Source organism: Suncus etruscus, chromosome 8, assembly GCF_024139225.1.
Source record: "Suncus etruscus isolate mSunEtr1 chromosome 8, mSunEtr1.pri.cur, whole genome shotgun sequence".
NCBI lineage: Eukaryota > Metazoa > Chordata > Mammalia > Eulipotyphla > Soricidae > Suncus > Suncus etruscus.
In genome coordinates, this window is record NC_064855.1 from 44,645,984 (window position 1) to 44,669,543 (window position 23,560).

Genomic DNA, 23,560 nt, shown 5'->3' on the forward strand with positions numbered 1-23,560 from the left:
GCTGCACCACACACACCCCCAATTCTTCCACCAAGAGCATTTAGCAGGTGTCAAGTACCTCTGGGGCTCAAATGCAAGTGAGTCTCAAATAGAAGAGGGGTCTCAGGGCACTCTGGTTGAGAGACCTTTAGAACAGATGGCAGGCATAATGGAGTATTTTCAGCTTTGGGAACCCAGGAAGAGACTGAAGAAACAAAGGGACTCCCTTCATGGGCATCCCCCACCCCAACCTGGGAGTGCTGCTGTAAATCTTGAGGCACAGGCGCATGAAAGGCAGATAGAATTTATTAGAACTCGCAGAGGCATGGGATACTGTACCACAAAAAAATTGATTTAACAACGTAAATTTTGCAACATGTCTGCAAATATGGGATACGAGTTTCACAGTTTTTAAAGACTATGAACATCTATGCTTACTCTGAAAACAAAATACAAACGGAGCAGCAGAAATCAACCTGATCGGCATTTAGCATCAGAAATCTAAATTGAGTAGTACAAGTATAAGAAACTAAGAAAACTATTAGAAAAATAGAACAAGCAAAAAAATTACACAATTTACATAATAAAAAATCCACTCAATTCTTTTAATAACAGCTCCATGTTCAGGAGAAGAAATGCTGACTTCCAAAACCCACAGCTATTCAGGTTTGACAATAAACCATCCCTCAGGGACCATCATGCTTGTGCTCCTCAGACCCGTTGACTTTAAAAGGCACAACTTAAAGCAGGAAATTTATTTAAATATATACATATATATCTAACAACATTTCAGATAAGAAAATGAGTCCCAAACATAAAGGCTTGTCATTAAGAATCATGAATTATTCATATACCCTGTTAATAAATTAACAAAGTCTGAAAGCATCTTTGTGGCACTGCTACCTGCATTGGTGAGCAGTTCAGACCCTGCGGACATCCTGCTGGACTTCAGAGCTCAGTCAAAGGCTCTTCCGGTGGGCTTCAGCCAAGCAGCCCACTCTCGGGGAGCTGTAGAAGGGCTGCACCCGGACACTCCTCTCCCTCCCTCCCACCCTCCCTCCAGAGAACACTGCCACTCAGTGAAGCACCAGGCTCAAAGACTCTGGGCTAGAAAGAATACAAAAATCAGGTTATTTTCTTGCCTTATAAGTACATAAGGCATGAAAGCAATAAGGAAATATGAAGTGTAGCTTTTCAAAAAGTATTTCATTGTAAAAAAAAATCCACAACTTATTTCCATGTAAATCTGACAAAAATGTACATAGAGCTCACTCACCCTAGTCTCACATACAAAACTCAGTTTTATGGCAAATGTACACTTTAAATGATGCAGAACAATTAAACGGAACCAACATAGCTCCATCTCATTAACTCAGAACAGTCCGACACAGCAGCATCGACCCTCATGGCAGAGGGTGGCTGTGCCACATCCTGCAACATCCATCCTAGACCACCTAGGGAATCGGCATGACCTGGAGACCCCTCACTACCATCGTCAGTGGTAGTTCTTGGATGCCAATGGGGCCATCTGCTCTGAATGTGCCAACGTGGGGCCCAACAGAGCCAGGTGGGTTTTTTCGACTAAAGTTGCCCTGGCAAAGTCAAGGAAGGCGTGCCCAGGATGAACAGCACAAAAGGAAATGCTGTGGGCATTGGGGCTCTGTGGCAGGGACTTAAGTTTGAGTGTAGCATGGTGGGAGGTCAGCTGAGTGGTGAAAGATCTGCAGCAGCAAACCCCAAGTCTGGGGATTTGAAACTGTTGGAGCATGGCACATTTTAAGCATCTCTCTTGGATGGACCAGAGAACACGGAATCTCTCACTTCTTCCTCTTGGCTCAAAAAAGCAAATATGGCCAAAGCCAGGCTGAGGAGGTATGAGTAGGTGGGGTGGGGTATACAGAGGGTCCACCAAGATGAGACTCCCCTCACCCCTTTTTCTTCAGTGGAGATTCAGCTTTTGCTTGAGTTTTCATACAAGGTGTGGGGTCATGGAAGCCAGAAAGAGGTGAAAAGGGGTCCTTCCACTAAGAGTCTTTCGTTTGGGAACACAGACATGAAACTATTAAAGGGTGTGTTCTTAGAAATGTGGAACCTCTAATGGTGAAGAAAAACACTGGCCAAGCTGTGAAAGAGAATCCTATTCCTATCTGGGGAAGAGGCTGTTAGGGTGAAGCCAATAGATGCACAAGCATGGGGCAACTTGGGTGCAAGTGTGTGAGGCCATGGGGGTGGGGGTGGGGTAGATTAGTAGCGGGAAAGATGGGTCAAGAGTCCAAACAAAATTCTACCCTACCCTGATATGTGCAAGCAAAGAGCCCTGGGGCAAGCATATGAAAAGCACTGAATGAAAGCATGTCAGCAGGGCTACTGCTTGCCACATTCCCCCCATGCATCCTCTGCTCAGTAGGGTTCTTACTGGGCTCTGGTTGCAGTATAATTGCTGCTGCTTGCTGAAATGTCAACTGTAAACAATCTGCTGGCTGCCATCTTACAGGGAAATTGCAGCCACGAAGAGAAAGTGATAAAGAATTGAAGCTTCTGCTCCTCCACTGCTCTTGGACATAGCCTTCCCCTCAGGCTCTCTTTACCGAGGAAGAAAAAATATCAAGAATATTGAGCAAACAAACGTTAACAGGCAACCAAAGCCATCCCAAAATAAGTTAAGTGTTTGTCAAAATATTGTACAGCACCACTCTGCATAAATTTAATACCTTTCTTTGGGAATCTAAGCTTTGGGTTCTGATTACCTCCCTCTGGAAGATACACCGATTCTGCTGAGAAGGAAGCTTTCAGCAAGGTGATCAGACTGCAGGGAGGGCCAGGCCCCTGGCACTAGTGCATCCACCTACTAATGGCTGATCAGCAGCTTCCTGGCATCTCTGCAAGAACTCTCTGAGAAAGGGAGACATCAGTGCCATCATGGCCTTGAGCTGCTTCCCATCCTTCAATTCCAATGTCTTAGGGGGCTGAAATTCAGCTCAGGTGTTGTCAGGGGCATCCACACACCCATCGCCTCCCAGTCCCTGAGTTTCACTCTGCCCAGAGACTGGACACTTGACTGTTCCTCCGTCTTTCTCCTAGGGCTATAGGCTTTTATTAGCCTCCAGCTCAGGACAACAGTGTGTCAGAAAGTGGCTGAAAACCTAGTTATCCTCACCTCTGACCTAGGGGTCCCAGATACCTTGGAGAACCATGTGTGGGGGCGATGAGCCATAGGAAATGAGTGGTGCTTCCAAGGCTGCCTTGCAGCCTCCCCTCACTCCTCTTCCAAAGACAGAGTCATATTATGGCGAAGATGAAAGCAGCGAGAGCGGGGGTGGGGGGTTTGGGAGAGAGGAAATGTGGGCACAGGAGCCCACCTCCCCAAGCTCAGGCAGGAAGGAGCAGAGGCAGAAACAGACGCCTCATGGGAACACCTGTTCTAGCCCTAAGGTTAAGCCCTGCCTGCAAAGGGAGGGGGAGCACAGTCCCCCCACCTCTGACAAGTCCCAGCGAGGTGAAGCACCCAAGTTCCCCTCTGTGAGGACAGTTGTGTCAAGGACCAGTGTTCTGTGAACATCTTGCACAACAGGCAGCTGTCTGGGGCCAAGCCTCACTGGGCTGAGTCTGGAGTGTGCCGGGGAAGCCTGCAGAAAAGGGGTTCCTTCCTGCCATAGTTTCCGAGCCGGTGAGTAGATCGGAGCAGCTGTTGTCCTGTGTCCAAGAAGAGTGTGGAGAGTGGCCTGGGAGTTGGGGGGTGGTGGTGGTGGTGGTGGCAGACCACTGTGGTCCCCTGTGGAGTGACTCTGAGTGGGACACAGGGCTGTGAGCTAAGCTGCTGCTCACATAGGGGTGTCTGCCACGGTCCCCAAACTGGGCGGGGGTGACCAGGCACCCATAGAGCTTCTGGACAAAGGCAAGGCCCCACCGGGTTTGCTGGCACCACCAGGTCCCAGTGCCGTGGGTCACTTGCAGCGATCCAGATTGTCGTCAGGAGTCCGTGCTGGGTCGGCGGCCAGCGATGCCTCCACACTGTGCCACAGCCCATAGCCAAAGTAAATGGAGAAGCCTGTGAATGAGGAAGAGGTGTGAGAAAAGCAAGCTGGGTGGCAAATCCATGGGCCACTGTCTCCACATTGCATCTACGTGTACCAAGCAGGGAGACAGGACACTCCAGACATCACTGTTCCCTACCAGTGAGGGATTCTCAATGGGCTTGAGGTTCCTACCAGCATTCAGAGCACTGGACATGTCCTAATTGTTTCCTTCCAAGTAACCACCAGATGCAGAAGGCACTGAAACCACAAGGTACTACTGAAGTGCCAAGAATCTAATCTGGGGTCAGGTATTGCAAAGAAGGTGCAGTCCCAGATCTGTGCTGCCACTCCCCACAGCCCCCCATGAGCTGCATGCAGGAGACTGAGCCTTACTGGAAGGTCACACAGAGCCCCAGAGGAAGCACCCCAGAAAGAAACCAGAAGACAGCATGGCGGTCCTCTAGACAAGCTTGGGTGAGAAACAATCAAAGAGGAGCACAGATGATGAAAGTTGGAAACACAGGCTGAGTTGGGGGCTCAGTCAGATTTCCCATTGGGATAAAATCACCAGGCCACATAGATGGTCAACTCAATCTGTTCTCACCCCATGAAATAACTCGCTCAGACAAGATGCTGTGAGAATGAAAGAATTTCACCTTCTCTCTTGGGCAGCAAAAATCAAAAATGAGGACAGTGAGCCACACACTTCCCCTACAGGTAGACGAAGGAGCAGCACAGGAACTGAGTGGATTGGGGGAGAGGAGCTGCCATGAGCCCCCACCATCCTAAACCTGACATACCCATCAGCATCCACACAGCAAAGCGGACCCAGGTGCCACGGTCGAGCTGCATCATGAGGTAGACATTGACGAAGATGCTGAGGACGGGCAGCACTGGCAGGAAGGGCACCTAAGAGGCAGGGGGTGGCAGTGTTTAGAAGTGAGGGTATTACGGGAATTCAGCTGCCTCGTTAGCATGATGATGCCCCAGGAGAAGACATTTCACTCCAAAGAGACCCAGACTTTCAGGGGCAAATGGAGTGAAGGGTGGGTGCCATCTCTGCCACCACAAAACATATAGGCCCTACCCCGGAAAAGCCCGAGATTGAGTCACACTAGCATCTTCCCAAAGGCGAATAACCCTGACCCTAAACTCTCTAGATTCTCCCACTCAAGAAAGCACAGGAGGTGACAGTTCATGGAGGTGCAAGAAAAACTCAATGCAGTAGGAACCTTGGGTGCAATTAGGTGACACTGGGCAAAATCAGGCTGGGACCTCCACAAAATGCACTTAAAAAATGAAGGCACCTCAGTCACTCCCAGGCTTGGGAATGATATGTGATCCACTTGGGTGGACTTAAGGAAAGCCTCAGGGCATGAGATGCCACATACCATCTGAGGACCAGGGTCCAGCTTCCTGAACAGGGGCTGGGGTGGGCCCTATCCACATTTGCCAAGGTGGGCTGGCTGACAGGTCCCTCCCCACAGGCCTGCATGGCCCTGTGACTCACCTTGAATGAGAGCTTGGTCTTGCTCTCAGGCTGCCTCCAGATGATGATGGTGACCATCGAACAGAGAAGGACAGATCCTGCCAGCATAAGGATGGCCCACCACTCGCCTTGGCTCAGAGCATTTCCGCCAAGCACAGCCACAATGCAGAAAGTAATGATAAGAATCGCTGAGAGGATAAGATAGAAGGGAAAAAGAGAAAAATAGAGGATGAAAGAGATTAATCAACTCACTCATTTCTCAAGTTTCCACAAATAACCCCAGTTCTCACCAAAAGGATGTTTCTGGGGAAGGAAGTGTTTTCTGTAGGCATCGCTACAGTCCAGATAAGAGTAACTGATGCCACTATTGTCTCACAGTCCCCCTTGATGCCTCATAGGCCAAAAACCACCCATTTCTATCCCAAACACTTAGAAGTGTATGCTCTTACCAATGAGGCTGGTTGAAATGTTGACAATTAGCCCGGAGAATTTGGTAGGCTCCTTGTTTTGGGGCGAAAGTATCATTTTCAGAGAACAGTTCTGTACTTCTGGTAAGAAGCCAGTCTGGGAATCACTTGTGCTCACCAGTTCATTCTGATCCACTTGATCTATCTCATCAGTGGTTCTGGCCATCTGGTAAACCAGGTTAGGTTGCTCTGGTTGATACCTATAAGAAAGTGTATTTCATGAGCACCAGACTTTTCCTAAACTAAGTGTAACAATATGTTCTTGTTTTGGGGCTATGCCTAGCAAATGCTTAGAGCTTATTCCTAACTCTGTGATTAGGGATCACAACTGGCAGTACTCTCAGAGAGCCATATGGATCGCTGGGGATAGAACTCAGGTCAGCAACATGCATAGCAAAAGCCTGACCTGCTGTACTATCACTCCATCCCTGAGGAACTCAAGTTCTTAGTAGGCCTCTAAAATTCAGTTGGCCAGGACACAGGGATAACTTAGGTAGAATGAAAGTATCAGTGCATTCCATAGCCAGGAAGACATAGAGGAGGTCATCTCTTCTGCTGACCCTGCTTCTAAGCAATAATCTCCTTGATGCTTTTGTTTTGAGCCAACATGAACATAAATTAGCCCAGAGGAATGTTCTAAAACAGGTTTTCTTGCTCTGTCCATTCTAAGAATGCTGAGGATACCAAATATTTCCAATAAAGCTGTTGATGTGAGGATCATCTACAAGGTCAGAAATAGAAAGCAGTAATAATATCTGGTTCCTATTTGGTGCAGAGCAAAAACAAATATGTTTCCAGGTTGATACTGTGTGACTTAGTTAGATCGATTTATTTTTAAAGCTCAGAGTGCCTTGAAATAAATAACTACAGAGTTGAAAGAAAGATGTTGCCTAAAGCATGGTTTCCGAGACACAAGCTTCAAGGAAACCTTTCATTTCAAAGGAGGCTCCTTATCTTCCCACCCCAGGTGAACAAAGGTCAAATCTTTTCCAGCAGCTCTGAAACAGAGTGCTTTATAAATTATTTTACACAAAATGACTACTACAAGTAAGTCTAAGTATATTCAACCATGTTTTTCAGATTCATTTGTGTGATATTATTCAATCCATTTTGAAAGGGGAGTCCTCAGAGGAGAATCCTGTGTTAGGCCCTGGGGAAAGTGATCAAGTGCTCAGGAAACAACCATTAATACCAAAATTACTGAGCCTCGATTAAGACTCAGCCACGCTTTAGCCATAAATTAGCTGCTGGTCACATTAGAAATGGAGACTCTGGCCTTGCAAGAATAAAGTACCCAAAAAGATATAAGAAGGCTCTTGCTAGGTGGTTAGCATTCTCTCCATGAGCACATATTCTCATAAAAAATACTAAATGTTTTTCTGGGTCATCCCCAAGAGAGAACTGGAGCTATGGGGTGATGGTCTGCTTGGGAGGCAGGTAGTACCTCTGAGTCCCAGAACACAAAGGCAAAGAACAGCTTTATTACAACTGACCACAGGCCTTGGCCTGCTCCAACAAGGCTAAAACAAAATGTAAAAGGCCTTCCCTCCCTTACATGGCCACTTAGTGCCCTACAAGAAGCATCACAGAAATCTGCCTCACAGTTGATCACAATGAACTTTGTTTCTTTTGGCCATCCCCATTTCTACCTGGGCCATTTCCCAGTACACTTTGTACTAAGATTAGAAACAGATTGTAATGATGACTCTAAGCCTTCAAAAATTCTGATCTCAAGATCTAGGTCCTATAGTTGAGTTGAGAATCTATCTTTACCCTCCTAACTGCAGCCAGAAAGATGAGACAGAAAGCCTTCACAGAGAGTGAGACCACTGCAGGCCCACTTTGAGGATGCGGTTGATCACAAGATCTGCCCTGTGGCAGTTTCACCAACCTGAAAAATCACACATCATGGAAACTGCTAACTTAAAATGAAAAAGGTCAGCAAGGGGCATTTGTACTTGTGAATGAACCCTGAGAAGTTGTACATACCGTAAGACCAACACACAGGCAGCCACTAAAGAATAAGCCAGGAGAGTGCCAATGGACATGAGGTCGACTAAGTCTTTCAGGTCAAAGAGGAAAGCCATCACCGCTGGGAGAAAACAAAAACCAGATCCATGAGTATCACTCAACACCCCAAAGTAGAGTCACCCCCTCACCACTGACTCAAGTCATTCAAGAACTCAAAAGATGCTGATTTTTACTTGACCCTTTACTCCTTCTTCTGTTTTTGGGTCACACCTGGCAGTGCTCAGGGTTTACTACTGGCTCTGTGCTCAGAGAACACTCTGGGTAGGGCAGAGGGAACAACTGCCATGCTGAGGATTGAACCCAGTTGGCTGCATGCAAGGCAAGTACTACACACTGTACTATACTCTAGCTCCCAAGACCTCATTTCTAGAAAATAAAATTAAGCATAGTATCTAATTGGAAAATCCTTTGTAATTTGACTGAGTATATGTGTGTCTTTTTAATGTGAGTGTTTATATGTCAACTTTCCCATTAGAAAATTAACTTGGTAAACCTACTTTGGAATATATTTAAGTCCCATATGATCCACACAAAATATATAAATACAAAACCATTACACATTCCACAATGACCCCAAGAACCTATAGTTCTCTGCACCCAAAATAAATTTAAATTGAGAAAAAAATAAAGGACTAAAGAACAAGGACCTTCTGTAGAATTAGAACAGTGTCCAAGTGTGCAGGCCACAGATGCTATAGTACCACTCACAGAGGAACTTGAGACAAATTCTCTGCCTGTAAAGTGATCTCAGAAAGCCAAAGACTGATTGACCATTCCCATCAAATGAAAAGATAAGGAAGGGTAAATCCCTGATTTATTGAATGCAGGTATTTTATGGACACTTTAAAGATCATAGCTTAATCTCCTTAATCAACATAGGAAATACGATCAAATGACATGTAAATACTAATGGAAAAAAACTATTTCAATTCCTTAACATCTAAAACATAATTACGTTTTGACATACAGCATTCCATAAACTGATGACTTGCAGTCACTCTTGAAAAGACAGAATCGTGCAGCCAATCCATACAAAATGTTCATTTATAAAACAGGTACTGTTTGCTAAGGGCATAACTACTACTGACAATAATTGATCCATTTACATGGTCAAGTATCTTACCAATGGCAACTTGACAGGTCCCTGTGGTACAAAACAATGGCTGGAATCAAGTGACCCTATTAACCACAAAGACCCACTGCTCTGTGGACACCCTGGAAGGAACCAGCTGTACTGAGAGTCTGCTTGTAGCTTGCTTGTTTGCCCCTTTCTATATGCTCTCTGAGCCTCCACTGCACATCTGTTTTCTGGAAAAATAGTTGCTACCACCTGAGGTTATAAAATCACCTAAGAAGGAAATGTAGAAAACAAATGACAGGTGCGTGTGCATGTTTTCAGACATTGTGGGTCCCTTTCTCTTTAACTGGTGGGTTCTGAAAACCACACAGCTCAAAGTAATCTTCTATCCACTGGTCTCATTGGTCAAAATTGGCTTCTTGTGGAGGAAACATTTAAGTACAGATTTAAAATCATTTTACAACCAGTGATAACCCTCCACTGTTCTGCATTCATCAACTCGGGCTTCCTCAGAAACCCGTTTGACAGCTCCTAGAAAAGTGCAGTCTATGGAATACTGATCAGATGGGTTCTTGGTTACTAGATAAGCCAAGTACGAGGCTACATGGACAAAGAATTTCCAGTCATGACAAAATTTGCCTCTCTTGGCTGGTGTCATACACGAGGATGTCAAGAATGTCACCTAATCTAAGTCTACTCAGGCAAATATTTAGAAAAGGGGAAAAAAAGGGCTGGAGCAATAGTATAGGGGTAGGGTGCTTACCTTTCACAGACAATTAGGATTCAATCCCCAACTTAGGGAATACCATGTGATTCCCTAAGTACCACCAGAAGTGATTCTTGAGAGCAGAACCCTGAGTACCATTGGGCATGGCCCAAAAACAAAACACAAAAACAAAAAACAAAAAATAGAGTGTGATGGGGACAAAGGACTCTGAAGGACTGATGTATATTATATGTCCTCTTCAATGAGATAAAAAGAGAGTTCTCAGAGTGCCTTCTGTGGTCCCTAGGAAAACTGTCTTTCATTTGCAATAAACCAGGTCCCAGTATAAAAAAAAGTTTGAAGGAGACCACATACAACAGTACTTAAGAGATTGGCACAGGTCAAGTTCTATTCTTCAGGAAATATTAGCTCAGTCATTAAAATAACAGCATTTCTTCTATTTCTTACCGGCAATGATCCCAGAAGTTATTGTGGCAATTACTGGAGTCTTGGTTCTATTGTTGATTTTAGCCAAAAACTTAAAAAGCAGCCCATCTTCAGCCATGGCATAAATGACACGAGGCATGGGAAACATGGAGCCTAAAAGACTAGAATGGGAAGCAAAGGAAATTAATTACAAAACCAGATCATAGCTGTAACTCATACTTTTGGACAGGGAACCTCCAATTTTCACCGGATCCTTCCACCTCCTCCAAACTGTGTGAAGCCTAAGACTAAAGATTTCAGAACTGTACAGACCAGCTAGCTCCAAGAATAGTTTACTGTATATATGCAGTGAGAATATTGGTGATGTGATTCATAAACTAGCATGGAATTCTAGTCTTCAGTTTGAGGAAAAGGGAATTCTCCTTTTATTCTTATAATCACTTCTAGCTGAAAACAAGAAATAAAATGCATTCTTTGCCCTTGAGGATTTCTTTGGGATAAGTCAATAGTTAGCAAATATTTCCTGTTTATACAGGCTAAAGGAAATAATAAAAGACATGATATTACCACTCGTCTTTCAAGGTAGCCTTCAGCCTTATTGTCAAACTCAAAACAGTCTTCAGAGAGGCATAGCCCTCTGACCAACACCAGGGACAGAAAATCCACCCAAATCGTCTCTTGACATAACTGAGAGCAACAGCAAAGGAAACCACCCATCAGGGCTTGTTGTAGTCCAAGTGTTTTAATAAGGTCCCAGTAACCACACTCAGCTTTCTGTGGCCCTGACCCACATCTCCCTTCAATAGCCTTAGACTTCTCACCTGGTAGAAAGGGCGCAGAGGGAGCCCACAGCCACTGCATACTTGGCTCCATCCCAGCCCACATGTTTGAAGGCATCAGGTAGTGGACTGTCCTTGTCCAGGCAGAAGTATGGCGTCATGAGCGTGAGGGCGGCTGACACCCCAAAGTAAGCTACGAAGCAGATCAAGAGGGATGCCACGATCCCCACAGGGATTGCCTTCTGAGGGTTCTTGACTTCCTCACCTGCAAACAGCAAGAAGTCATGGAAAGACCACAGGCATCCATAGGGCATCCATAGCAGCCTCACAGACCAGGGTCCTGCAGGCAGACCAGGACTTCCAGGCTGCAACATGGCCCTGAAGGACCAACCACAGGATGCGCGCACCCAGGAACAAAACTCTCTAACCCACCATAATGCTTCAGCCAGGGGAAATAACACATTTACTCTGGCAGAGAAAATCATGGAAGCTCTGTGGTGAGTGACTGCCCCCTGTCAGCCTTCTGACAGTATTTATTCTTTCTTGTCTTCTGCATGTCTTCTGGGGTGACCCTCAGACATGAGCTTGAGTTTTCAGTAGCATTCCCTTTGGCAGCAGACACATTAGTCAGAGCATGGCAGTTTCCTGTCATAAACTGCCAGTTCGGAAGTGATAAAAGGAGGAAAAGACTGGCAGAAAGCTACAAATGACACATCAGCCAAGCATGGAAGAGTGACAACTGGCATATGCCAGAGGAAGGAAATGCATGGCTTATGGTGAAGATGCCCCATCTATTTGGGAGAGTGAAGGGCACATATATGGCCGCACCTGTGGTGGCGATGCAGTCAAAGCCCACAAAGGCATAGAAGCAGGTTGCTGCCCCTGACAGGACACCAGAGAAGCCAAAGGGCATGAATCCTCCAGCACCAGGATCCCCAACTTGAGTGTCACTAGACAAAAACATAAAAACAACAACAACAAAAAAAAACAGTTAAATATCACAGCTCTAACAAGATGCCATTGCAAACATACTCATCCCACTAGGTCCTGGCTTCAGGACCGTAGTCACATCTGACACCTGCCATTTTTGTGGTCCAGAACCAGTAGATCCCTAGAAGCAGTCTCTAAACATAGACAACGCAGGGGCTAAGTGGGGGGAGGAGGATAAAATGTCCAAGAAAAGAGTGGGAAACCCAGGTAATGTGGCTTCTGCCCCAGGATCCCCAGAAAGCTGTCACTACAATGGTCCCTTCCCCTAAATTCTAACAGTGATCACCAGAAACTCAAGTCTCAAACAATGCCAAAGATATGAGGTTGAAACATAAATTCTTTGTTGTTGATATTTTTGTATATTTCGTTTTGTTATTTTATTTATTTATTTATTTATGGTTTTGCTTGGTTTTAAGTCACACCAGTGGTGTCAGGACTTACTCTTGGTTCTGCTCAAAGATATCACTCCTAGTGGGCTTGGAATACCTTTACTAGTGCTGGGGGATTGGTTGTGTCATCCCCCTAAAATTATTGGTCAACCAGACCAGGGGTTCAATTGTAGGCCCAGGGATACAGACCAGCCCTATAATGTTCTGAACCTCCAGGTATATGCTGGTGGTACTTGGGGGGGGGGGGGGGCTTGGTACTTGGTAACTTTGTCATTTCAGGGATCAAACTGGGACAGTGCAAATTCTCTATGCCATTTATCATCTCCCTGGGCACTACAGATACTTCTATGAGCTCTACTGTCTCTGGTCAGATTGGGCATGTCCCCTATAAAGTTATGCATACAGACGGGGTTGTGAGCAGGCTGAAGCACCTAGTGAGTATGGCCCTGACAAGAAGAGCTGGCATTTGTCCTGGTCCACTCCCTACAGCCTGTAATACTCCCTAGAACTGCATACATTCAGCTCCAGTTCGACAGTGTAAGAACAGAAATGAAGGAGCAGCAGAGACAGCATTTCTCAGGCTCAGCTTTCCCCACAGTCTTGTAACTTCTTTACCTGCCACCCACAAAGAGAACATTTGTTGTCTCCTACAGATGCAACATAGAAGGGATAGCAACACTCTGGAGGAGGCACTAGGCCGCGGAGAATACACTTTTATTTCTTGGATGCTAGAGCTCCAAGGAGTAGACATAGTGCATGTCTCCCAAGAAATCCTTCTAATGCATTGAGGAGGCTGAGAGTCATCACCTGGGAACTCAGGTGGCTTAAGAAGTATGGGTCCTGGCCACAGCTGCTAGAGACTTGTCTCACAGAGTGCCAGGTGAGAAGAGCCACCAGTTACACTGCCTGCCTGCTGTGATGCCTGAAGAGAATTTAGCTTTAACTTGTAGAAGCCAACACTATCTGAGATATCCACCCTGCCCAACTGGCACCAGCTGACACCATGTTCTTAGGAGGATGCTGTATAAAACAGATGCTTCCCTCTGATTCTGAGAATGGCCAGTTTATGGGACACTGTGTAGGAAAGCTAGGCATGCCAGGAGAGACTTGTGAGACTTGTTGGCCAGCCACAAAAATGGGCAGCCATACACCACCGCTCTGTGGCCACAGAAACACCTCAGAATCCACCCAGCCTGAGTCCACATGTGGATGGGGTGGGAGGAAATGCCACTATCTCAGAGGGACAGCAATTTCATGTAGGACTTTCAGAAACACATGTTTATGGATAGAAGAAGGGTAGGGAGAAAAAAAAGCAGTTCAGGGTTTCATAAAATCAAAAAGGAAGGTAAGCCCAGTCATGTGATTCTAAAATAGATCTGCTAATTGGAGAGGTAATGCCCCTAAGGTAGAGGCAACTGTAAGCAAAAGGGTCTCACTGAAAATCTGGGAGCCAAGCCACAAATGCCACTCCTCTGGGTGACCAGTCTTGTTCTTCATCACTAGGCCATGATGCCTGAGCACCCAGAAAAGCAAAATATCCTCAGGTGGAAAATCTCTTTATTAAAATAATAAAATCAGATCTCTGCCAGCAGCCAGGAAACAAGAAATGCCCTCTAGCATGAAGCCTGCTCTATAAAAAGAAACCAGTAAAACAGGCCCCGAGGTTTCAAGGGGACTTCAAAGCACACTTTGAATTGGCTTGACTCCAGACACCAAGAAATGTAGAAGAAATAGAACTGGTAAAGGCTTGTGACAGGACGGTGTACCAATACTGTGCTGAAATAAGAGTTTTGTCCCCTAAAGGAAATGACCATTTTGTTTGAGTTGTTAACTGCATGGGATTGAGAGGCTGTAGGCTTTTTGGTCACAAGTTTTATCTTTGCCTCCTAGTGGTGACACATCTGCATGTGATCAGACCAGAAGCTCCTAAACTGGCACGTGACCATCTGGTAATCCCGGATGTAGAACTCTCACTTCTCAGCCTCTCTCAGAGGCATCTGTGGCTCCTCCAGGATTATGGCTGGGAGAATCCAGGCAGAGAGAGTACATGCTCTTACATCCTCCATCCTGTTCTTTTCCTTCCTGGGAAAGTGGAACCAGCTCCACGCACACAGCCTGCACTGTGTGACCTAGTGGATGCAGGAACAACCAAGTGGACAACTAGGTCCCTCTCATCCCAGGACCAGTGACAGCAATCAAAAGTCACTACACTGGAGTGCTCTCTTTATCAGCACCATCAAACCTTTAGCCAGTTAAAAATCCAGGATGCTTTGGGGTCGGAATGGTAGTATAGGGCTTGCCTTGCAAATGACTGACCCAGGTTTGATTCCCAGCACCAGACACAATTTTTTGAGCATGGTCAGGAGTGATCCCTGAGGAAAGATGAGTGTGACCTTCAAGATAAAAAACTCAGCACCCCAGTTTTAAATTTAATTCATCTGAAATGCTGGTAAAGGGTACCAAAGAATTGTTTGGTCTTTACTTCCTAGATAATCTAAGCCTGACCTTGAAAGTTTGTGGTGAAGTACAGGTTGGCAGGCTGTGGGCACCTGCTATTCAGTCAAGGTGCTTTTCCAAGCTAGAGACATAGGGTGACAGGATGTCTACTTTTCATGGCTGAAACAGCCCAAATCTGTGGTTGCCAAGTCTGCCCAAGAAAATAGCCAAAGTCTGCCTGAGAAAAAGTAAACATTAGCACCATCAAGCTATGTTGATACTAGTAGTAGTTCTACAATCCTTCTATTAAAGTCTGCCGAAAGTTTCACATGGTTCTTCTAAGTTATCCAATAGAAATTTCACACTTTAAAATAAAGTGATCACCATAGTATAGAAGAAAAAAAGTGCCTCCAAATACAGAATTTTGAGTTTGGTTATGAAATTTTAAAAAAATGAAAAAAAAAAGGGCTGAATTTAGTGAATCTAATTAGTAACCCTAAATTATATACAATTTTAGATTCAGAATGAGGAGACTTTTCCAGAATACTAGAATACTTTCCTTTGTGATATGAAATTCTGACTGGTTAAGGGCAATAACATAACAAAAACATTCTTACATACTTCAGGGTAAAATAATTTTCCTTTCATGGTTCAGATTATCTTCTTTGATTATGTGGCCTCCCAAGAGGAATGCGGGGAAACCTGATGACCCCTCCTAGCTTCACCCAGTGACCCAAATGAATAGAAACACAAGAGCCCCAGGATGCATCTGATCAGGCCCTGTGCTCCTGGGGAACTGTATACTGCTAGGGATTGAAGTGGTGTCAGCACATACAAAATGAGTACCTAAGTCCTGGACTCCAATCCTCTCCTAGGATCACTGTTTTAGCCAAGGCACATCTTCAGTAGACATGAACGAAGTGCCAGGTCTGACTAAAGGATGGCTGCTACAAAGAGAGTGAAGCTACTCACTTGTTAGAGCAGAACCGACTGGAGCCATTCAGGAAATCTTCTTCTGAGAACTGCCAGTTCTTAAGGGTGCCTTTCACAAACCCTGACACCATGATGAAGCCCAAGACCAAGACATTCACGCAAGTAAAGATCTTACTGACCATGGCTGATTCCTTCACACCAAAAGTTAGAAGACCTAAAAAGGTATAAAAAGAGAAAATCCATCTGAGTTAAACTCATACAAGGCAAGGGAGTGGGGGTGGGAGGGAATGTCACATTAACCCAAGTAGCAAAATCTTTAGGACGTTTCTGAAAGGGGGCTGGACTCATTCTCCTTTCAGGGGCGAGGACAGAAATAAGTCTTGTCCACAGGGCCTTGAACTCAAAGCTACCCAAACTGAGGACATGATCTTGGGGCCACTGGTGAGGACAACAGGCACAAGGATTCAGAAGCTACCTCCCTCTAGGGCAGGGGTCTTCAAATTACGGCCCGCGGGCCACATGCGGCCCACAGAGGAGTCTGATCCAGCCCGCCAGCAGTGAGCGCTGTTTGGTTGCCAAGATACCTGCCAGCATATACACTCAATGTATATCCAAATATCAGGAACCATGCACTCAAAATGGTAACCATCTTTGGTAGCACTTATGACTGTGAACAGACTTTTTCAAGAATGAAACATCTGAAATCTCCAACCAGATCAAGATTAACTGATGCCCACTTGCATCACTTGTTACAGCTGGCAGTGACAAATATGGAACCGGACATTGACCATCTCATTAGCCAAAAGCAGGCCCACAGTTCCCATTGAAATACTGGTGCGTGATCTGTTTATTTATAAATGGCTTTCATTTTATTTATATAAGATATGTGCAGTGTGAGTAGGAATTAGTAGCTCATATAGTCCGGCCCTCCATCTCTCTAAGGGACCATAATCCGGCCCCCACTTTAAAAAGTTTGAAGACCCCTGCTCTAGGGGGAAGAGAGCCACTTGTACCCCAAGCTTCACTAAAGCACAAACTGGGCTTTAAGGCAGAATTTATTATTCCCTCCAAGAAAGAGAGAAATAAAATTTACTTTCTCCATAAATGTGCTTTTTTTCTCTCAGTAAAATGGGAATTTTTAGGTTGGAATGTTATTTAGATTCACACAGAATAATAGAAACATCAGCCATAACAATTATGCTCTGTTGACAATGGCCCCTCTCATTGTCTGAATGACCTTGTCCATGAAGTCTTGAATTGAGGCATGTGAAAGCACTTGCCGTTCAGAAGGAATGCCTCTGGTAAAAACAAAATAGATGGAATGAAGGGGCTGGAAAAGGGAGGGTGCCCGGCATAATCTCTAGGGGAAGAATATTATGGGAGAAAAGTGGCCTTGCATGCCTTGACTTGCGATCCTAAGGAGTGGGGGGACATTAAACAAAGGAACAGGTGTCCTGTAAGTATTCTGCTTTGTTGAGTTCTTATAAATAGAGTGCTTGTCTTTCAGTAAATTGCTGTATGCTGGACATGACAATCTCCCCTCTGATTTGAATACATACATGTTCCAGTTCTTGAATCCACTAGAGATTCACAACTGGAGCCACAAAGAGGGACCTAAAGGAAACTCATACAACGAGGGATGGTGTTGGCTGTGAGTTTACCGGAAGGGGTCAAAAGAATTCCCTGGAGTGAATAAATACAGGAATTCCAGATGGGAGTCTCTACTTCTCTTTCCACTTTTGCTTTGCTTTTTAAACATTTCCTTGCTGAGCATGGTTAGAAGATGCCCCATGCAAAACTTACTGATCGTCAAAATCACTAGAGATTGACAATACACCTTTCTTGGACACATTAAACAAGGTCTGACTTAGCTTAGTTCTTGCATTTAAAACAGAAACAAGAGTAAGCAATAAAAAAATTCATAGAAACACAAGGCAACACTTATCTCTGTGGCTTATGCCATTTGGGTAAATACCATTTGGGGACTTTCATGGTGAAAGGAGATGCTGCCCACTACGTAAGATTTAAGAGTACTACTCTACTACCAGTCATGCACATGTTTTATAAACCATTAAATCAAAGATGCTTACAAATGCAGATGTTTTGTGTGCTGCAGGTTAGGTCCAATTTCTGGACCAAACAGTCCAGGCACAGCACAAGGAATAGCCCTTGAAAGTTAGGTATCCCACTCCTAAAATCCCAATGCTCTCCAAAATAGCTTGAGCTCTGAAATATAGTCGTCTGGAAAGAACTGAGCAATTAATTACAGGGAGCAACACCTCATGCTTCAATGTGCCTTCCCACTGGCATTCTTTCCTCTCATGTTTACGACAAACTCAACAGTTGAAACTTACTTTCTGATACTTGTTCCTGCCAACTGACCATAAATACTGCTCACAGTAACCTCTACATATTAACTGCAATTACGTGATGCATAAAACAAGGCCTCTCCATTTGAAAGCTCACCCACAATGCTCTATCATCAAAGGAGAAATATTTGCATTCAACTTAATGTTTGTAACCCTGAAAATGTCACATAAAACAAAGCCCCTATCCTTGTGACTGAAACAAACAAACAAACAAAAACCCCAGGTCACAAAGAAGCCACTGAACTTCTCAAATTCCATAACTATAATCTTCCTCTGAAACATAGTTGATGTCTTGAAGGCTTTTTGATGTTTGATATCTTGGTGTTCGTCTACTTAATCTGTAGCCCTCCTAGATGGCTGTGATATTCAAGTGCAGGTTGGGGTCTAGTTAGGCCTTATTACTTACTTACTCCACATCTTCCTGGCTCATGAACCATAACCTTTTTTTTTTTCCTAAATACCATCCACTGAGAACTGGATCCCAAAGAAATTAAATTTCTTTTTTTTTTTGGTTTTTGGGCCACACCCGGCGGTGCTCAGGGGTTACTCCTGGCTATCTACTCAGAAATAGCTCCTGGCAGGCACGGATTCGAACCAACCACCTTTGGTCCTGGATCGGCTGCTTGCAAGGCAAACGCCGCTGTGCTATCTCTCCGGGCCCTTAAATTTCTAATGAACAGGAAGACTGAAATTTTATCAAACCCTCACCTCAAAAATCTAAGTGTCTCATTTAATTAAATGGTATATGACTCAACAACTATTAAAGTTTCCAGCCCCTCATAAATCTGTAAAATCCAATCAGATACAAAGGATGAATATATTCATTATAAAAAAAAAAAAAAAACTAGGTGAAGGGGGGGATGAGAAAGAAAAAAAGAGGAAGAAATCACCTTAATGGAAGCCCATCACATATATTGTACTTTGCCCTCTAACCTGATATTTTTTTCCATGTGTGACTTTACCTGTTAAGATAAGAATTATAATCACAGCAAATATGTCTGGGGTTTCAGCCAGCACTCCAGGGGCATTCAGTGTCATGTGTCTTCGAGAAAATTCTCCAATAGGCTTGCCTATCAGCTCATCGAATGTGGCGCTCCAGGATCTCGCCACGCTTGAAGTACCTGTCACAAAACATATGCACCAAAGGAAATGAAAAGAAGACAATATAGTATTGGCCCTCTAGTTCAATGTTTACAGCATCCACATGAGGATTGCATATGGTGCACTGAAACTCCAGGATATCTGACCTCAGAGGCCAGGGTCAACTGGGAAGTGGGAGTAGATGTAGGCTTCCAGGGCTTAGAGTGAAAGGCATTTTCTGTCGCAAACCAAGGTGTAATGAATTCAGTGCCTCTCTAAAGTGCTGTAGACCAAATAATTAAATGCTACAAAACAGTGCTTCCCTGACCAGCTAAGGGAACTCTGATGGTATTTAATCCATTTGGTTTATTTTATTTCATTCCAAAGAGAAACACTAGTGGGCAGTAGGTCAGTTATTAGGAGGACTCCCTCAATTCACCTACTGGTGCCAATCAGCAGATGGAGCTGCACTGCTCAGGAAGCTCCTTTTCCAAACCCACCTGGGTTCAGTGTTGACAGCACCTTCCTAGCCAGTAACACTGTTCTCCCAGCAACAGGAATCAAGAAGACATACAGGGACAGATCTGCCCTCGACTCAAAATTGTCTCCTGTTCATCCCTGAGCAGAAAGCAGCACCTGGAGCTGACTCAGATACATGGATGACAGGGGGCCTCACTACAGATAAAGTCCTTACTTTCCCCTCGCTCCCTCCCTGTCTCATACACATGTCAACAAAACAGCTTATTTGCTCTCGCTTTTAATTGTAATAAAGTCACTGCTTTCCTAGCTGAGTCCTTTGGTTCTCAGAATATCTTCCTCTCTTTTCTATTGACTAGTGACTGCCATCCTGACCATCCATAGAATTTTGCCTGTGTGATCTTCAGAGACACTAATTCTTTCTTCAACAGTACAATATCAAAGTATGTTTTGTCATCCTGAGCAATGAACCTACTAGGCCATCCATCCATCAAGGCCACAACCCAGGGAAAGAAAGTGATCACCCCAAATGCTGATGGGACTCTAAGAACCCACTCAGCTCACACATATGCATCTGCACGCGTGTACAAATGCAGCACACAAAAGCACATAGCACAGTACTCTGGGAGAGAATCTCATATTTGTTGATCTAGAAATAGTGGGCATTTTGTGTTCAGTTTTGGTTTATGCTCATGTAGGTCCTTGGGTACTATAATGGGCAATTAAAATAATTCTGTTCCTTCTTGGGCTGTCACCCCCAGATTCTAGCTTGTGTGAACAGACACTGAAAACAAAGGGGAAGTGTCACTTACAGAGCTGGGAGAAACCTTGTATTCTGATCCTGAAATGTACAGTGATGGTTCCACTGGGGCAAGGGGCCAGAGCCCTGAGCACTGAAAAATGCACACAGCACCAAGTATCAGGTTCCAAGATGGTGCCCTTGGACTGAATGTGACTCACACAGCTCAACTACCATGATCTCCTGCTTGTTGCAGGAAGTTTCTTAAAAGAGCAACAGAATATGTGGTGGTGTTTTACATTGTTCTATGTACGTCTGTGACCTGGCTAGTCACATCTTTAGTTATTCTGTTTAGGTGTTTCTTTTAAGCTAATGTACTCAACTTAAGTTGGATTAAAAATATACCTAACACGAAGAGAAACAAAGTTTTTCACCTACTCAAATGAAAAGATTATTTTTGGTACTGATTGGTTGAGTATTGGGTAGCTGGCTGGAAGAAGAGGCTAAGTTGGGTGGGAGAATGATTGGGTGGTTGGGTGGGCAAGATGGTTAACTGAATTGTTGGATGGTTGATTCAGTGATTGGTTAGGGTAGGTGAATGACTGATTGAAAGACTGGTTGTTTGGTGTGTGGTACTCATAAACAAAGAACAGAAAGACTGTCAGGAGAACAAACTCAAGCACTAGTCACAGAGGAGTTTATTTTCCCTTCTAAATGTATCTACTTGATAGGCTAGAATGTGGATAAAAATACTGTGATAAGCATTTCATACTATTTCACTATCAAAATGGCATTCTATACATCAGAAAATTATGCTAATCATTTCTAAAAAGATGAAATGAAAATGCAGGCACACTGACTAGACTCTGCTTCATAAAGGAAATATTGATCAGACATGAAGTCACTATAGCAACAAAAGAACTAGAAACAGTGTAAATATAAATACTGCACAAGGACATTTAGTAAATTATGCTATGCACATAGGCTTATAAAAAGTATGCAATTGTTACAATCTCACTATGGCAAAATAGTGAGAAACATTTTACCATCTATTTTAAAAATACAACATATGGGACAGGGGCAGAGGGAGCAAGAGATGGAAAGTAGGTTTTTCACATGCTTTAAGCCTGGAGTGCATTTCCCAGCAATAAATGTCTCTTAAACTGCTCTGCATCATTAGCAAAAATAAATACATATTAAAATCAACCAAAATATTCGCATTTACACATCCCTACAAGTAAACTCATTAAAAGGGATGGTCTTGTTCCTGGTCTCTAGTAGAATGCCTAGCATAGAAGTGGTCAATAAGTATTTGTTGAATAAGAAAATTAATTTCTCCGGATTATCAGACTACATATTGCCATGCAGGTGCTTTTCTGAATTCCCAATTATTTCTATATCAGTGATCTACTGGCTTTAGTAGTAGTAATTGATTAGAAACATCCTAGTTTGTTTGCAAATCTCTCCTTGCAAAGATAAACTCAAAGGCATGATTTCCTTGTTCATAAGGGTTGTCCCCATCTAATATCTGATAAACTCATCACTGTAAACAAGGTCAGAGAAGAGGGCACAGAGCCTCCCAGACCATCTCCTCTGAAGAGGCACAATGGGCAGAGGAAGAACTGAGAGAACACAGAAGGTGCAGCCTCTATACTCACCTATGATGTAGGAGAGAATCAAGTTCCAACCAGTGATAAATGCCCACAGCTCACCAACAGTGACATAGCTGTAGAGATATGCTGAGCCCGTCTTGGGCACCCGAGCACCAAACTCGCCATAGCAAAGGCCTGCCAGCACGGAGGCCAGTGCTGCAATCAGAAAGGAGATGACAATGGCTGGGCCTGCATCTACACGGGCCACAGCACCAGCCAGCACATAGACACCGGCACCCAACGTGCTGCCCACGCCCAGGGCCACTAAGTCAAAAGTGTTGAGGCAGCGCGACAACTGGCTCTCTTCCCGGCTGCAGTCCACCACTTTCCGCCGCAGCATCTGCTGCCCAATGTTGAACAGCGTCTGGCACCCCATCTTGCTCTTCAGATCCACCTGTGCAGAAGAAAGAAACAAGGGCCTTTCAGTGCTCTACTTTGTCCTGCCCACTGACCTGCTCCCATCACATGCATGGGGCAACCAGTCCCTCTTGGCCTCTGCTACAAAAATAAAGTGAATTCCTGAACTAGCTAATGACTGCCTGGCTCAGGCTCCACCAGCGTGGGATCTCACACCTCACATCTATTTCAGTTTTCCTGAGCTGAGAGCCTGTGTACACAAAAATGACAAGAGTTGGGACCCAAGCTCAGGGAAGAATTCCTGCCCTGAAGAATCACACAAAATCCAGCAGGAAATGCAAGATATTATTCCAGTCTACAATTACAGATGGCTAACCAAACCATATTTCGGTTTGATTGTTAAAACTCAAAGTCTCTAAATAGCAATGCCAGTTCAGAAAGGCAATGAACTACAACAAATGGGAGCTTTTGGAAGTTACCATGTTTTTCGTACCATAAGATATATTCCCCACACCCCCCAAAAGTGTGTCTAATGGAGTCCATGATGCCTGGAGCTAAAGCATGAGTGCAGGGTAGGAGAGCATCTAAACACTATATGTGTGTCTTATGGTCAGGTTTGTCTTAGAGAGTAAAAAATATGGTAAATCACATCCCTTTTGCCTTCCTGGGAATGCTCCTGGGTTTGGAGCAGGAGAACTGAGTGACATTAACACAAGGCTGTGCCACTCCCACCCCTGGAACTTGCCCATTGCCAACCTATTGTGGGCAGTATCCTGGGCCAGGTGAATGTGTCTCTCTCAAAAAAAGGTCAGTTTTGTTGAGGGGCTTCTTTATCAACCAGGGGTCCTACTGTTCAGTTCAGGGAAACTGACTCCTATTCTGGAGACTCACAGTTGACACCCTCAACAGGGAGAAGAGAGGGCACCTTTTTCCCCTGGGGAAACCCAGCACACGCCTTCTTATCCTCATAGTCAAAGCCACACAAAGCAGCAGCAAGTCCTACTAACCAGAGACATAAAAGGATGACTTAGGTCATGTGGCCTTCAACCCTGGACCCAGAACTCCTATCTAAATCTGCCCTCAGAAATGGCACCCCAATTCTATCAAGTGCCAAGCCACGAAGTACCTCAAAACTTTCTGTCAAAG

The 23,560-nt window shown here is 44.5% G+C and overlaps 1 protein-coding gene across 1 annotated transcript in view; it reads right to left on the bottom strand.

Moving 5' to 3' along the window:
- Positions 1-267: 267 nt before the first annotated feature.
- Positions 268-23,560, bottom strand: part of SLC7A1 (solute carrier family 7 member 1) — a 33,667-nt gene continuing 10,374 nt past the window's right edge. Inside the window, exons 3-13 of the mRNA XM_049778896.1 lie at positions 22,064-22,451; positions 19,072-19,230; positions 15,780-15,954; positions 11,821-11,942; positions 11,035-11,257; positions 10,235-10,374; positions 7,941-8,043; positions 5,934-6,151; positions 5,506-5,672; positions 4,796-4,904; positions 268-4,027 (exon numbers count right to left, since the gene is read on the bottom strand). Of these exons, the coding sequence (XP_049634853.1) occupies positions 3,924-4,027; positions 4,796-4,904; positions 5,506-5,672; positions 5,934-6,151; positions 7,941-8,043; positions 10,235-10,374; positions 11,035-11,257; positions 11,821-11,942; positions 15,780-15,954; positions 19,072-19,230; positions 22,064-22,433 (1,890 nt within the window). The 5' untranslated portion in view covers positions 22,434-22,451 and the 3' untranslated portion in view covers positions 268-3,923. The remainder of the gene's footprint in view (positions 4,028-4,795; positions 4,905-5,505; positions 5,673-5,933; positions 6,152-7,940; positions 8,044-10,234; positions 10,375-11,034; positions 11,258-11,820; positions 11,943-15,779; positions 15,955-19,071; positions 19,231-22,063; positions 22,452-23,560) is intronic.